At 36.9% G+C, this 12,504-nt stretch overlaps 1 protein-coding gene across 1 annotated transcript; it reads left to right on the top strand.

Annotated features, from left to right (window-relative positions):
* The first annotated feature begins 4,418 nt into the window (after positions 1–4,418).
* On the top strand, positions 4,419–6,457 carry LOC128735447 (uncharacterized). The gene is made up of 2 exons (XM_053829930.1): positions 4,419–4,683; positions 5,988–6,457. The coding sequence occupies exons 1-2, from the start codon at positions 4,419–4,421 to the stop codon at positions 6,455–6,457; spliced, it is 735 nt and encodes a 244-aa protein (XP_053685905.1).
* Positions 6,458–12,504: the final 6,047 nt, after the last annotated feature.

The following is a 12,504-nucleotide window of genomic DNA, read 5'->3' as shown; positions in this document are numbered from 1 at the left end:
TCACATGTGAGTGTCACAGTGACAGTGAGTTTTGTCATGTAACGCTGAATTGAAAGCATATATAAAAATAAATTTATCACTAAAGACTCCTCATACTATCATCATAAAAATAAATACTTACCATAATGGGTTCTAGTTTGCGGTAATAAAGAAATACTGAAATGAAATAATGGTTACCTTTGTTGAAACTTTCTCGAAGAGCTTTCGCTAATGCACTTTTCAAACGAAGAAGATAATAATAGCCAAACCATTACATGGAAAGGTTTTTTGGGATGTTAGCTGTAACAGTGGTGGGTAGTAATCGAGCGAATTTAATAAATGAAAAATGATTGTGTGGAATAGTTCTTTTTTGAAATGTTTATTACATATTGTGATAGCTATAATTTGAACTGTGGGCAGAATAAACTATACGGTGCGTCTCCATTGAATTAGACCTGATGGAATCACATGATTAATGTTAACCTGTCTAGTACCCTAGCACTCAATGTAAATTTAAAATATGTGGATTTTCGAGGGAATGAAATATGACTAATTTTCGCGATGGAGTAGAAACACTTTTGCACTTTCCTACAAAAGCTTAATATTAATCAACCTAACACTGCGTATTCTCTCAAAACTCTTGCAGCAATTAATGCACGCTTGTTTTCTTGAACAGTTTTCTACAAAAATTGATATCTCATGAACCAAGGGGGGACTTTTGCATGGAAATGTAAGTGACTTTTCGGACTGAAATTACCGAACTATAAACGCATAAAACGTAGCTACTTTTAGTAACATGTTTTGTTACAATTTTTTGGGCATGAGCCAAAAAAATTTCTCTTTTATCTATGTATACGTACCAAAAAAAAAACAATCACTAATCACATTTTATTGGTGGTACAGTTAATCTGTTATGCTTAATTTTCATAACTTTTGCCTAGTTTTGATAAAAAGCAACCTTTTCATACACCTCTCCATAGCATCTTACTACCATTCTTCCGAGAGCCCGGTAAAGTGATTTTGATACCGTACGAGAGCCAGGAGCAGAATACGTTTGCGACATTTCATTTCGAAGAAATTAAATTTCACAACATGAACACGATAAATAAAAACAACGTTTTTCAACTTTTTATTGGTTCAGATGTCAAACGTTATATTGCGATTAGCGATAAACACAAAAGAAACTAAGATGCATGAGAGATTACTGTTACTGCGCTGAGTAAATTTATTGTCGCGCAAAACTGGGCTGTTTCCGAAATGTACAATATTCGTTAGTAAGATGGATAGTTTCAAGCATACTCTCACGCCTGGCGCATGATGAAACACTAGCGCTAACTTTTATTCTTTATTATCAGAAACTAGAGCCGGTGTTCTATTGGTTGTGGGCTCTATAGCCTAAAGAACTCGAAAAATGAGTGTTAATGTTTCCAGCACGAATCAGAAATGGAAGTTCAAGCAATATAATGACAAAATAGCGGTAAAATTTTTTTTCGTTTTTTTCTCTTCGCATGAAAAATAAAGGTGTAAAGGTTATTTATTTGCTTTTTAATGGGGCCTTTAACCGGTGGTTGGTTCGCCCCAAATAACGTCTATATGAAAACCAAGAATAGATTTAGTTTTCACGATTAAAAGTTAAGTAAAATACTGAAATTGCTTAATTTTTTTTCTCGTTTAAAAAAATCCCTGTGTTTTTTGTGCCCCCCTTCAATTGCTCAACACTGGAAGGACAAAAACTATAAAATATTTGTAATGGCGTAACAATAATTCCTGTTTCAAGTCCAACTTCAAGTTCATTTATAATTTCAAACTTATAGAAATAGAATAGAAAAAAGAAGAACAACGCGAGAGAATAAAACAAAATCTGGCATAAAAAAGAAAAATAGAATAGGAGTAAAACGGAACTTAAGAAGAAAAGAAGGGAAAAGAAGAAAATTGGATAGAAGAAGAGGTAAACGAGGGAAAAAATATAGCGGTCTTCATGAAAGTAAAATGAAGAAAAATGAGAGAAAAGAAGAAGAACCATAAAGAAAACGAAGAACGAGAAAGAAAATGAGGATAAACTGGACAGAAGAGCAAAAGAGGGGCAAAACAGGAGAAAACCCGGGACAAAAGAGGAGAAAAAACGAGATAGGAAAGGAGGAAAAGAAAAGGGGAAAAATACGGGAGTAGGAAAATGGAGATACACGAACAGAAAAAGAGGAAAAATGGGACAGAAATTGAAAAAAGGGAGAAAAAATGAAGACAGAAGACATAAAGGATAAAGCGGAAAAAAATCATAACGTGACATAATAAGAAAAAGAATGGAACAGACGAAAACGAAAAACGTGATAGAAAAGAAGTTAAAAGCGAAAAAAAACTTGGAAAGCAAGATCAAAAAAGTTGAAATGGGACAGAAAATTAGGAACAGAGGAAAAACGGGGCAGAAAACGAAGAAAAATGGTAGAATCAAGGCAAACCAACGGAACAGGGTGTATTCAGAACTCAGAAAAAGGCGAAAAACGGAACAGTCAAGGAAGATATAAAACGGGATACAAAAGCAAAAAAAAGAGATAGAGGTAAAAAGGAAGAGGAAATAAAAGGTAATACGAATGAAGAAAACTAGAAAAAAGAACGACAAAGAAACCAAAGGAAACGAGAAAGAAAATGAAAACAAACTGGACATAAAATAAGAAAAAACGAAGCAGTAAAATGAAAAAAGGTGAAAAACACGGGTCAAGAAATGAAAAGGAACGAAATAGAGCAAAAGGAATCAGCAGAAAAAAGAAAAAAACGAAAGAGAAAAATAGGAAAAACGAGATAAGAAAGCGAAAAGAAGAGAAACCGAACGGGAAAAGAAGCATGGCGAGAGAGAAAAAAGGAAATCAACAGAGTAAAATGGAGAAAAGAGGTCAAACTGGATATAATAGAAGAAATAGGGGACAAAAAATGCGAAGAAGAAAAAAGAAAAACAGGAAAAATGGATTAAAGAAAATGGTTAGAAAAATGAGAATAAACCAAAACGGGAAATAAAAAAGGAAACCAAAGAGGAAAGGGGAAAAAGGAGTCAACAATAGAATAAACGTGACAGAAATGAAGGAAAAACGAGGCATCAAAACAAGAAAAAAAAACGGAACAGATGAAGGCGAAAAACGAGAATGAAAGAGATGAAAATTGGAAACGAAAGAAAAAAAACAAAATGTCGGAAAACGGGAAAGAAAACAACAAAAATCCAGTAAAAAACATAAGAAAAACCTGGACTGAAAATAAGAAAAAACCCGATTTAATCCACCTGGTGGTGGAAGGAACCTTTGTTATACCGTTTTATTCGTTATTTGAAATGAAAACCAATACGTCGTCAAAGCACAATTCAACTATTAGTTAACACACTGCTAGTTGGTTTATATCACTTCTACTGACAGATAATGATTATAAATAATAATAATACCTTTGGACCTACAAATGAGCCCTAATTACGGCAATGACCAATACCTTCAATATGGTATTGTTGGGAGTTTTAGGTTCGGTTATTGAGCTGAAGTGACGATTCCTTTCTAGGGCAGCAATCCACTATTTTGTCTACGGACTTATGCTGAGCCACGATCCGCCAACGTTGTGTTAATTTTTATACAGCTGCAGATACACTTTTAAACCGGGTTTCTTCCGTTTTTATTTAACGAACTAGAACTTTTTATTTTATTTTAACTACACTTTATTTAATTAAGCAAAATCTTTATTTAATAAGCATAGAAACGTGTGGCTGTACTTAATATCTATTATAACCTTCTCCTGTGAACTGTCCTACTACCTGTCCTGTGTCCCTGTAATTTATCTTTCCACTTTTCTCTCTTCGTTCGATCTTAATGTTCATCTAATTGTGTAATTGTGAGTGTCTTTTTTTAAGTACTAAATGGATAAGAGTTGTAACGCGTTGTAACATTGTGTCGTATTTAGCTTAAGATATAATGTTTAATTACCCTTATCGCCGAACAGGTATCAAAATCATGAAACGCGGTTCAGTCGTTCAAAAGATGCTTTAAAAAAAGTTTGGCAAAACGACGATTTTTTGATCCACGCTAACTCAGAAAGAGGCGCGTTTTTTTCCAGGCCAAAACTATTTTCTGGAAGGTCGGGCGTCCCACCTTTTGTTTATGTCTGGGCACGTTAGGATGGCAAATATACCTCTAACAAATCGGGTGTACGATAAGGCAGCAATTTGAGCCCACTGTTTTTTTCGCTGTACTTTAACGACATAGCATTATACTTTTTATTTTCCGTAACCGTAACAATTTTGATCATATGTTTCATTGATATTTTTCATTTGTATCAATGAAAGATGGAACGAAATTGGGAAATATACCAACATCGATCAAGACAGCTTCATAGCGGCAGTCAGGCTCGTATTAGATTCAACCTTCTTCGTCTACCAAGGTACTACATACTCTCAATGTTTCGGGGTCCCAATGGGTTCACCTTTATCACCTGTAATTGCAAACCTGGTAATGGAAAAACTGGAGCAACACTGCATAGCTGAATTAGAGAAGAAAAACATCAATCTAACAACATACCGCCGGTACGTGGACGACTGCTTCTGTGTGGCTACTGAGGAACAAATCAACGAAATACTGGCGACATTCAACAGTTTTCACAACAGGCTGCAATTCACCATAGAAATGGAGGCGAATAAAAGTATAAAATTCCTGGACATGATGCTGACTAGAAACAACGGTAAGCTGGAAAAGTCTTGGTTGCCGAAACAAGTCGATGGCAAATATCTCGACTTCCATTCGCAAAGCCCGTACGCACACAAATGCAATACGGCAATAGCGCTAATCGATCGAGCGATTAAATTATCGGATCCAAAAAATCGGCCATGCGCCATTAAAACTGTAAAAACCATATTAAAAATTAACCATTATCCCGAGTGGTTTGTACAAAAAATACTAAAAGCTAGAGTTCACAAGTTTTATAACACGCTCGAAATTACTAAGCAAACAGAAGAAAACGTTAAGTTTGCTTCTTCTGCGTAGGGGAAGGACGGTAAAGACGGACACTGCGGGAAAGACGGACACTTGTCATATTTCATAAACAATAATTTTTTGAAGCAAATCAATGATGGGAAACGTTTCTATAGACTGAATTAACACTTTTGAATTAAACTGCCGATTTTTAGCAGCGCAGCTGTCAAATTTATAAGCAAAACAAAGAAAAAATGCGTATATACGCTAACCGATGTAATTTTGTGTGTGAAGAAAATAGCTGGTAAATCGTTTAAAAACAACATATTCATGCTAAACCGACGGCATTGCGTTAGTTTGATCCTTCACTGAATATCCATTGGAAACCTAAGGAATTTTTGAATATTCAGTAAAAAGTTATTGAAGTTTGAAAAAATGGTATCCAAGTCGGTTAAGACGGACACCCAATGGTAGGGAATGACGGACACACAGATTTTGAATCCACTTTGCCCAACAACTATTTAACATTGCAAATACTTACATATTATATATGTAAAAGTAACCAGAAGTCATATAGCAGTTGGAATAGGCCAACTTTTAGAAACGATTAATTCGTCACCAATTAAAATATTGAAGGGAACCATTTTATTTTCTCGCTCAAAGGGGGGGATCGGGAAGGGTGTTTTCCCAAACCAATTATTTCCTAAATACATGATGAAATATGTTAATCTTGCTTAATACTGATAATTCGACGACGCGTGACACCTTTTTGCGAGTGTCCGTCTTTCCCATATCAAGTGTCCGTCTTTCCCGCCCATGCGCAGAAACTTTGATTTATACATGCTGTTTATAATATTAAAAAAAGTTTAAATTTTGGAAGAAATTTTCCAGCACACGTTGTAACTTTATTAGACAGAGACTTAAAGGTTCAGTTTGCGCGAAAATTGCGATCAATACAGTTATATTTGAGTAGATATTGAGTCTTTACCTTAAGGTGTCCGTCTTTACCGCCCTTCCCCTATATACCGGGTCTAAGTGAGAAACTGCACAAAATCCTAAGGAAACATAATGTAGAGCTAGCTTTCAAACCACTAGATAAGATCAAGCATCGTGTGTTTAGTAAGCTGAAAGACCCGATCCCACCAAGCAAACAGAAAAATGTAGTGTACTCTATACCATGTGGTACAGATGACGGCAAAGTGTACATTGGACAAACGGGAAGACGGTTGGAGACGAGAATAGCTGAACATAAGAACGACGCAAAGAAAAAAGAAGCCATATCCGGACTAGCACAGCACACTATCCAGAGCGGACACATGTTCGACTTTGATAATACACGCATACTAGAAAGAGTCGAGAACCAGGAGAGCAGAGAAACCGCGGAGATGTTCCACATAAAGATACTGGGGGAAGAAAAAACAGGAAACCTACAGCGTGAATGTGGAACATTCAACGCAATGTATAACGGTTTGGTCACTAAGCTACGGCAGTGTGAAAAAAGCAAGCAGGCAATGGTTACTCGTCGGCAGCGGACGCAGCATTAGCAATGTGCTAAGAAAATAGACTGACGAAAATGTAAGCTTTTTATTTGTTTTTGTAATGTAAATTTGTGAAAAGAAAAATGTGTTTAAAATTTGTATAAATTAGTTGACCAAAAATAAAAAAATTTTCAGGCGTCTGACGATAGGCGAAGCATAGTAGCCAGAAACGTTACGCAGATCGAGAAAAGAAGGGTTTTATTTCACCGAAAAATATCAATAAAACATATGATCGACATAGCATTATGCCTGGGTTATAGGTGTAGGTTGGTGTACGTGGACGATCTGAAATTATTTCTAGCTGTATTGAACAGTATTGTAATTTTCAGAAGCTATGTCCAGTAGCTGTCATTAACTGATGTCACAAGAACTGGTACTTATTAGTACTGCAAAATGTCAGATTGTGAAATTCCATCGCATTATCAGCCCAATACTGTTCGAATACAACATTGGTTCGTCAAAAAGAATCGAGCGCGTCAACGATCTGGGTGTTGCTCTTGACGCTTATCTACAATATGAATCACTCGGCTAGCAACCCGACAGCTTGGTTTTATTTTAAAAATTGGTTGGGATTTCTAGGATCCGTGCTGCTTAAAGGCCTTATACTGCTCCCTGGTTAGACCAGTATTAGAAAATGCGTGCCCGATTTGGACTCCTTATCAACTTGCCGGCACATTGAGAGTTGAACAAGTGCAGAAGAGATTCTTTCATTTAGTATTAAAGCTCGTGTCATTAATTATCTGGATGCGCTGTTTACTGTATTGCAGTGCTCCTAGTGGTTGGGATTGAAAATTTTTGAAATTATTAAATAATGAAAATTATTTTAGAACTTTGAAAACCGCGAGGTCGCTGAAATTGGCTGAATCGACCAAGTGCAGCGTTCTCAAACACTTCCGCTAGCGGCATACTATCGATCGGTCGGATCATAGCAAGCGCTGTAGTGGAACTAAGATTAGGTTAAACCTAGGGCTGTCAGATTTTATCGCCAAGAAATTGGTATTGAACCAGTCAAAGCACCGGTAGAAGGATTCGTCTCCGAGAAAGATTTCGATCTTTTAGGGCCAGTAAACAACTAAACAGATACAGATAGCACTAAACAGATAAGCAAAATCTAGTAACTGATCTGGTATTTGCAGCTGCGCACAAAAAATCCATGTTTTCGTGACAAACTAGACTATGGATTCATAAATGTATTAGCAGGAGTGTCTGAAAAAGCGTATTCTTCCGTACATCACAATGGTCCTGTAATGTTTTGGCCTGATTTGGCACGCTGCCACTACACCGGAAAACTAGTATCAAGACAACGTTCAATTGATGAATATTGGGCAATTGCCAAACAGAAGTTGAAGAAAAGTGGATAGGTGACTCGGGATGCTACAGAGATGAAGAGATTGGGGAAAAAATTGCCGGCCAGGTTAGACAACAGAGTGTCCAAAATATTATGAGTGGTATTTGAAGAACAGTATCCAGTTAGCTTCGATGTATGATGCTGGTCTGACAAGCCAGTCGTCGTATGTTCGAATCCTGGCTGGGTGGTGCTGCTAGAGTCCGTAGAATCGTTCCGAGATAGATCAGTTTTTTGCATCCAGATATTAAATGGCTCAAGCTTAATTTAGATTCGGTTGAAGATATTTCTATGCACCTATTAAAATACAGGAAATTATAAAAAATTGAATTACACTCTTTTACATTTGGAATATACCAAGCAATTGTGTTAATTTGGTCCGAAAAATGTTGCTGCCATCGCCACTGCTCACACGAAGAAAGATGTAGCAAAAGGCTAGTTAGTCCAAGTCGCAAGTTCTGACTTCATGGCTATTTGGGTAATAGAAGAATAACGGGAATAGTGTAAAGCGCAAGTTTATCCAAATCGAGGACTTTGGTGCTATTGCCCATCGAATTCAGCAAGAATAAGACAGCAAAACTGTGCGTCGAAAGCCCTTGCAGAGTGGCATGACGAAGAGCAAAGCCAGTTCATACAAATTTGGGTGCTATAGGTAAGTGAAAACCAAAACGTTTCTTTTCAGGGTAACCATGTAAGATATTTAAAGAGTTGAATTTATGACTTGTTTACATTCGTTTTTTATTATTGGCTACACTCCAAACGTAGGTATAATCAGTAAAAATAACTAGTTTTTAAAAAGGATATTTATTATTCTTTCAGATTTTCCTAACGATGTCCATTGTATTACTTCTGTCGTTGGCTTGAGCTTCTATGGCTTATAGCTTTAATCATATTAAAATATAAATCCTAGTTGTGAAATTGGGAATTTTAAGTAGCAACTAGAACAGCCAGGCCTGCAGTTGTACCGAAATATGCCGAAACAGATGCCGAAAAATGTGTCACAATAACGATGGCAATGGGTTAGCATATGATTTCGTACCGTTTGCAACGCTTAACTTGTTTCGGGAGGAATAAACTTTTTCATGATTCTCGGCGGCGTACTGGGAAAAAGAAGTTCATCAATCCTGTTTCGGGTGGCGAGCCGGTCGGTGCTTTTTCATATTAGTTCCACCTGTCTTATTTTTCATGTAAAGGTTGCCGATAACAACCTGCCCATATAAATACCGCACAGTCTTGCATAAACTTCATCTTACCGGTTTGAGTTTCTATCAGAAACACTTTTAGCCGTGAGAGTGTGATACCATGTTCCGTTCATTCATGGTACAAACAAAAAAGCTTACTAGCAAGGCGAAGCGAGAATACTCACGAGGATCAATTTGCTATATTACAGGAAATGTGCATTAATGCACTCCATTCGTTTTCCTCAGCCGTTCGCCCGAACTGTTTTGTTTCACAACTTTTAGTTTATGTGTTTTCGCCTCACTTACCTCTTACCGCTCACAAAGGGCTGGTGTGTTAACGGTGGTGGCGGGGTGGTTTGTTGGTGGGTGATGTTGCCAACTACCCGTCACCCACAGGGAAACCATCAGGATTCGAAGATTCTCCGGAGGCGGTCACCTTTTTCCTCCATCGCAACGCGTCCGTTACACATACAATATAGTGCGCTGCAAAATGCCAATGCAATGGTGGAAAGCTGCTTTAGCATTTTCTCTATAATGAATCGGCTGTGCATGCAAAAGTTAGATGCGGGGCAATATATTTCAATGCTATTTAGTGTTTGTTTATTTGCTTCTTTTATTCCGTTTTCTGAAGTTTCACATGCAGTGGTGTACTCTCATTTACCACTAATTACCGCTGATATCTGATAATGTGCCTCAATGAAAATGGGTGTGTGAATTAGTGAAACATATTTTAATTAGTGGTACAAACAATATTTAAACATTTTGGCACCTATCTGGTCGTAATCAAGACCTGTTAGAGACATACAAATATTTGATTCTCGATTCACAATGAGATTAGCTGTAATTTAAACTCGATTTAGATGTTTCTAATTGGCGATTCATTTTAAATTTTCCTGTCTTTATGTTTGGATTAATTAAATAAGTGAATTGCATTTTTCATTATTTCACAATTATTGCTTGTTTTGCTTTTATATGCGGTTGTGCTTTTAAATTCCTTATTATGTACATTGAAGCGGACATAGCCCTGCTTAATGTGCTTTTTTTATTTGACCATCAATATTTTTTGAACACCTTACAAAAAGTTCGAAATCTGTTGAATCAGTTTTAGTTGCAACGATATCGAAACAAAAAATATTTCTCTTAATCCTTAGTGCGGTGTCGCGTTTTTTCCCTCCATATTCCTTCTGCAGTCAACGGGATTCCGTCAAATGCAATAAAGCGAAAATTGTGTACTATGTAGGGTCTTTTTCTAATTCCCGTCGTAATAAGGAAAGCCATTCTAATTTTCATCATTTGCTGGATGGATTTAGTGAATACTCCAAAAGTTCTTGTACTAATTTGACTAAAACACACTTACCTTCCGATCCGTGAACTTTGAAATCACTGAAAAGCGACTATTAAAGCATATTATAGAAATTACGCAACTGACTTTATTGCTAAAATTCGTCGTACCGTTTTAAAATCCGTCCAACAAAATTTTTCATCGTCCGAACTAAAAATCACAACAATGTTTACGAAGCTAACGCGCATGTATTTGTGTAGGACGGCATGACAAATGTTATTCTACAAAACTTCTGCAGGTCAGGCAAGTTTTTCTGGCTGTAGAATAACGACAATGCCTTGCGTGAGTTATTTTCATTTACGAATGACGGAAATTAGCACGATTAGTCGACATTGTCTTCTTCGTCGCACGAAAAAACGTAGGAAATTTGGCTGGTAGGACTTCTTTAATGATAAAAAGCATTTAAATAGATCTCAGCTCAATTTGATTGATTGCGTATGATAGACAACTAACTAAAATATTAGGGAATAACTAGTTTTGCATTGTGTGTCATAAAAATGCTGATATTTTTAATAATTTGTGTTGGATAGGACGGGAATAGGCAATTACGACGATGTAGCAACATACCCTACCACTGCCTATCCCGATGTGGATTTTCGATATGCACAAGGGGATAGGAAGCGGTGTTGCAAACTATTTCATATGTAGAAAATGCATCTATGCAATTATACTGGCTAGAGGCACGCTTCCCTGTGGGACGAGCGCTAGTTCTATGCTGCTCATTGCGCGAGCAGCGGTTGCGGTGGCTTCTGCTGCAGTATGAACGCAAGGGAAAGGATTGTTTTCAGAACCAAATTATAGTTGTTAATTAATGTATTGTGAAAGTTTTAATTTAATGTAGTGGAACTAACAAATTTGCACGCCACAGGAAAAACAAATTTGGTGGGTTGTTGTTTATTATTTCCTTCTAGGGGAATAGAACTTTTGTCCCGTACAACACTTGTACAGTCCAATTAACCGAGTAGAAGGGCACAGTGGAGGGCAGTGTGACAGCGGGAAGTAAATGCTTATTTAACTTTAATTAAAATGCACTTTGCTAAGTGATGTAGTAGTTTTGTTCAATCCAATTTTCAATTAACGTATCGGTTCAACACGTCGCTTAAAACTCATATTCTCAGGTGAAAACGTATGTCTAAACACTATAACTACACTACGAGCGAACGTTCTTCTTCTTGACAGATAATTAAAACAAAGTTTAGGATGCTGTATGATTCATTTCTGCAACAATGACCGTCGTGTACGGCGAAGCACCGATGTATCATGAAGAACCTAACAGGAAAGATTTAGGGTTTACCTTGCCATTTCTTCTGCAAGACGCTCTGCTATGCATAAGCTTCCTCCTTGCTCCTTGGATAGTTGATACAACAACCATGCAGGGAGAGCATATTAGCTTAAACGGACGCAAGCTTTTAGGAATAATGAAGATTAATTGAAAGAAGATTCGGGCCTCTTATCTATGCTTGAATGAATTTTCCAATTTCAAGCTTGTTCAATAATTTATAACTCATTTGGGGCTTTCTACCGCTCATTTTACTTCGAATGTGTGCGCAATGGAGCGAGTAAGCGATATGGAGGAAATTAATGATGCTTATGTTGTTGTTGATTTTTCATTTTTCTACCATCATCCCATGCTGATGCTGTTTTTACTGTCAAGAGTGGCTCTTATCGTACACGTGTCAAAATTTAATTTCATCAAACTGTTTGCGATTGCATAATACAGACCATAATAATTTTTCATTTTCGCTTACCAATCTTTTTTGGTCGAGATCACTTTTGAATAACACTTTGACGGCATCAAATTACTGTGCATCGATTGTTTGGCAAGGAAAATCAATTTTGGTTAAGCTGTGCTGAACTCGTAGTGCCGACTGTGGAATCGTCTTGTACAGATTATTCCATGACCACCCAAAAAACATTTTTGTTTACGAGTAGCTTGTTCAGCATACAATAGTTAGTCCCGAAATACTAGTGCTTGATAAACTACTGTAAAACAAAAATGTTCCTTAGGAAATGATGAAACGAAATTGAACATTCTGAGTAAGGTTTTCCAACTCAGTTAAATGTATTTAATGTCAGTCCAACGACTAGAATCAGTTTAATGTATGGGGAAAAGCTGCAGCTAACATTTTGAAAAAATAGAAAGGTCTGTGAGTAAGATAACAAATACGGGCTTGACGTGGGTCTA

This window comes from Sabethes cyaneus, chromosome 2 (genome assembly GCF_943734655.1).
Source record: "Sabethes cyaneus chromosome 2, idSabCyanKW18_F2, whole genome shotgun sequence".
NCBI classification, from domain to species: domain Eukaryota; kingdom Metazoa; phylum Arthropoda; class Insecta; order Diptera; family Culicidae; genus Sabethes; species Sabethes cyaneus.
The sequence above is the reverse complement of the archived record's forward strand: the minus strand, read 5'-3'. Positions and strand labels throughout refer to the sequence as shown.

Bases quoted from the DNA above. Each gene is read 5' to 3' on its own strand.
- LOC128735447 (XM_053829930.1), top strand. From the start codon at position 4,419: ATGGGTTCACCTTTATCACCTGTAATTGCAAACCTGGTAATGGAAAAA. The intron at 4,684-5,987 runs GTAAGCTGGAAA...AACATAATGTAG, and splicing joins GATGCTGACTAGAAACAACG to AGCTAGCTTTCAAACCACTA.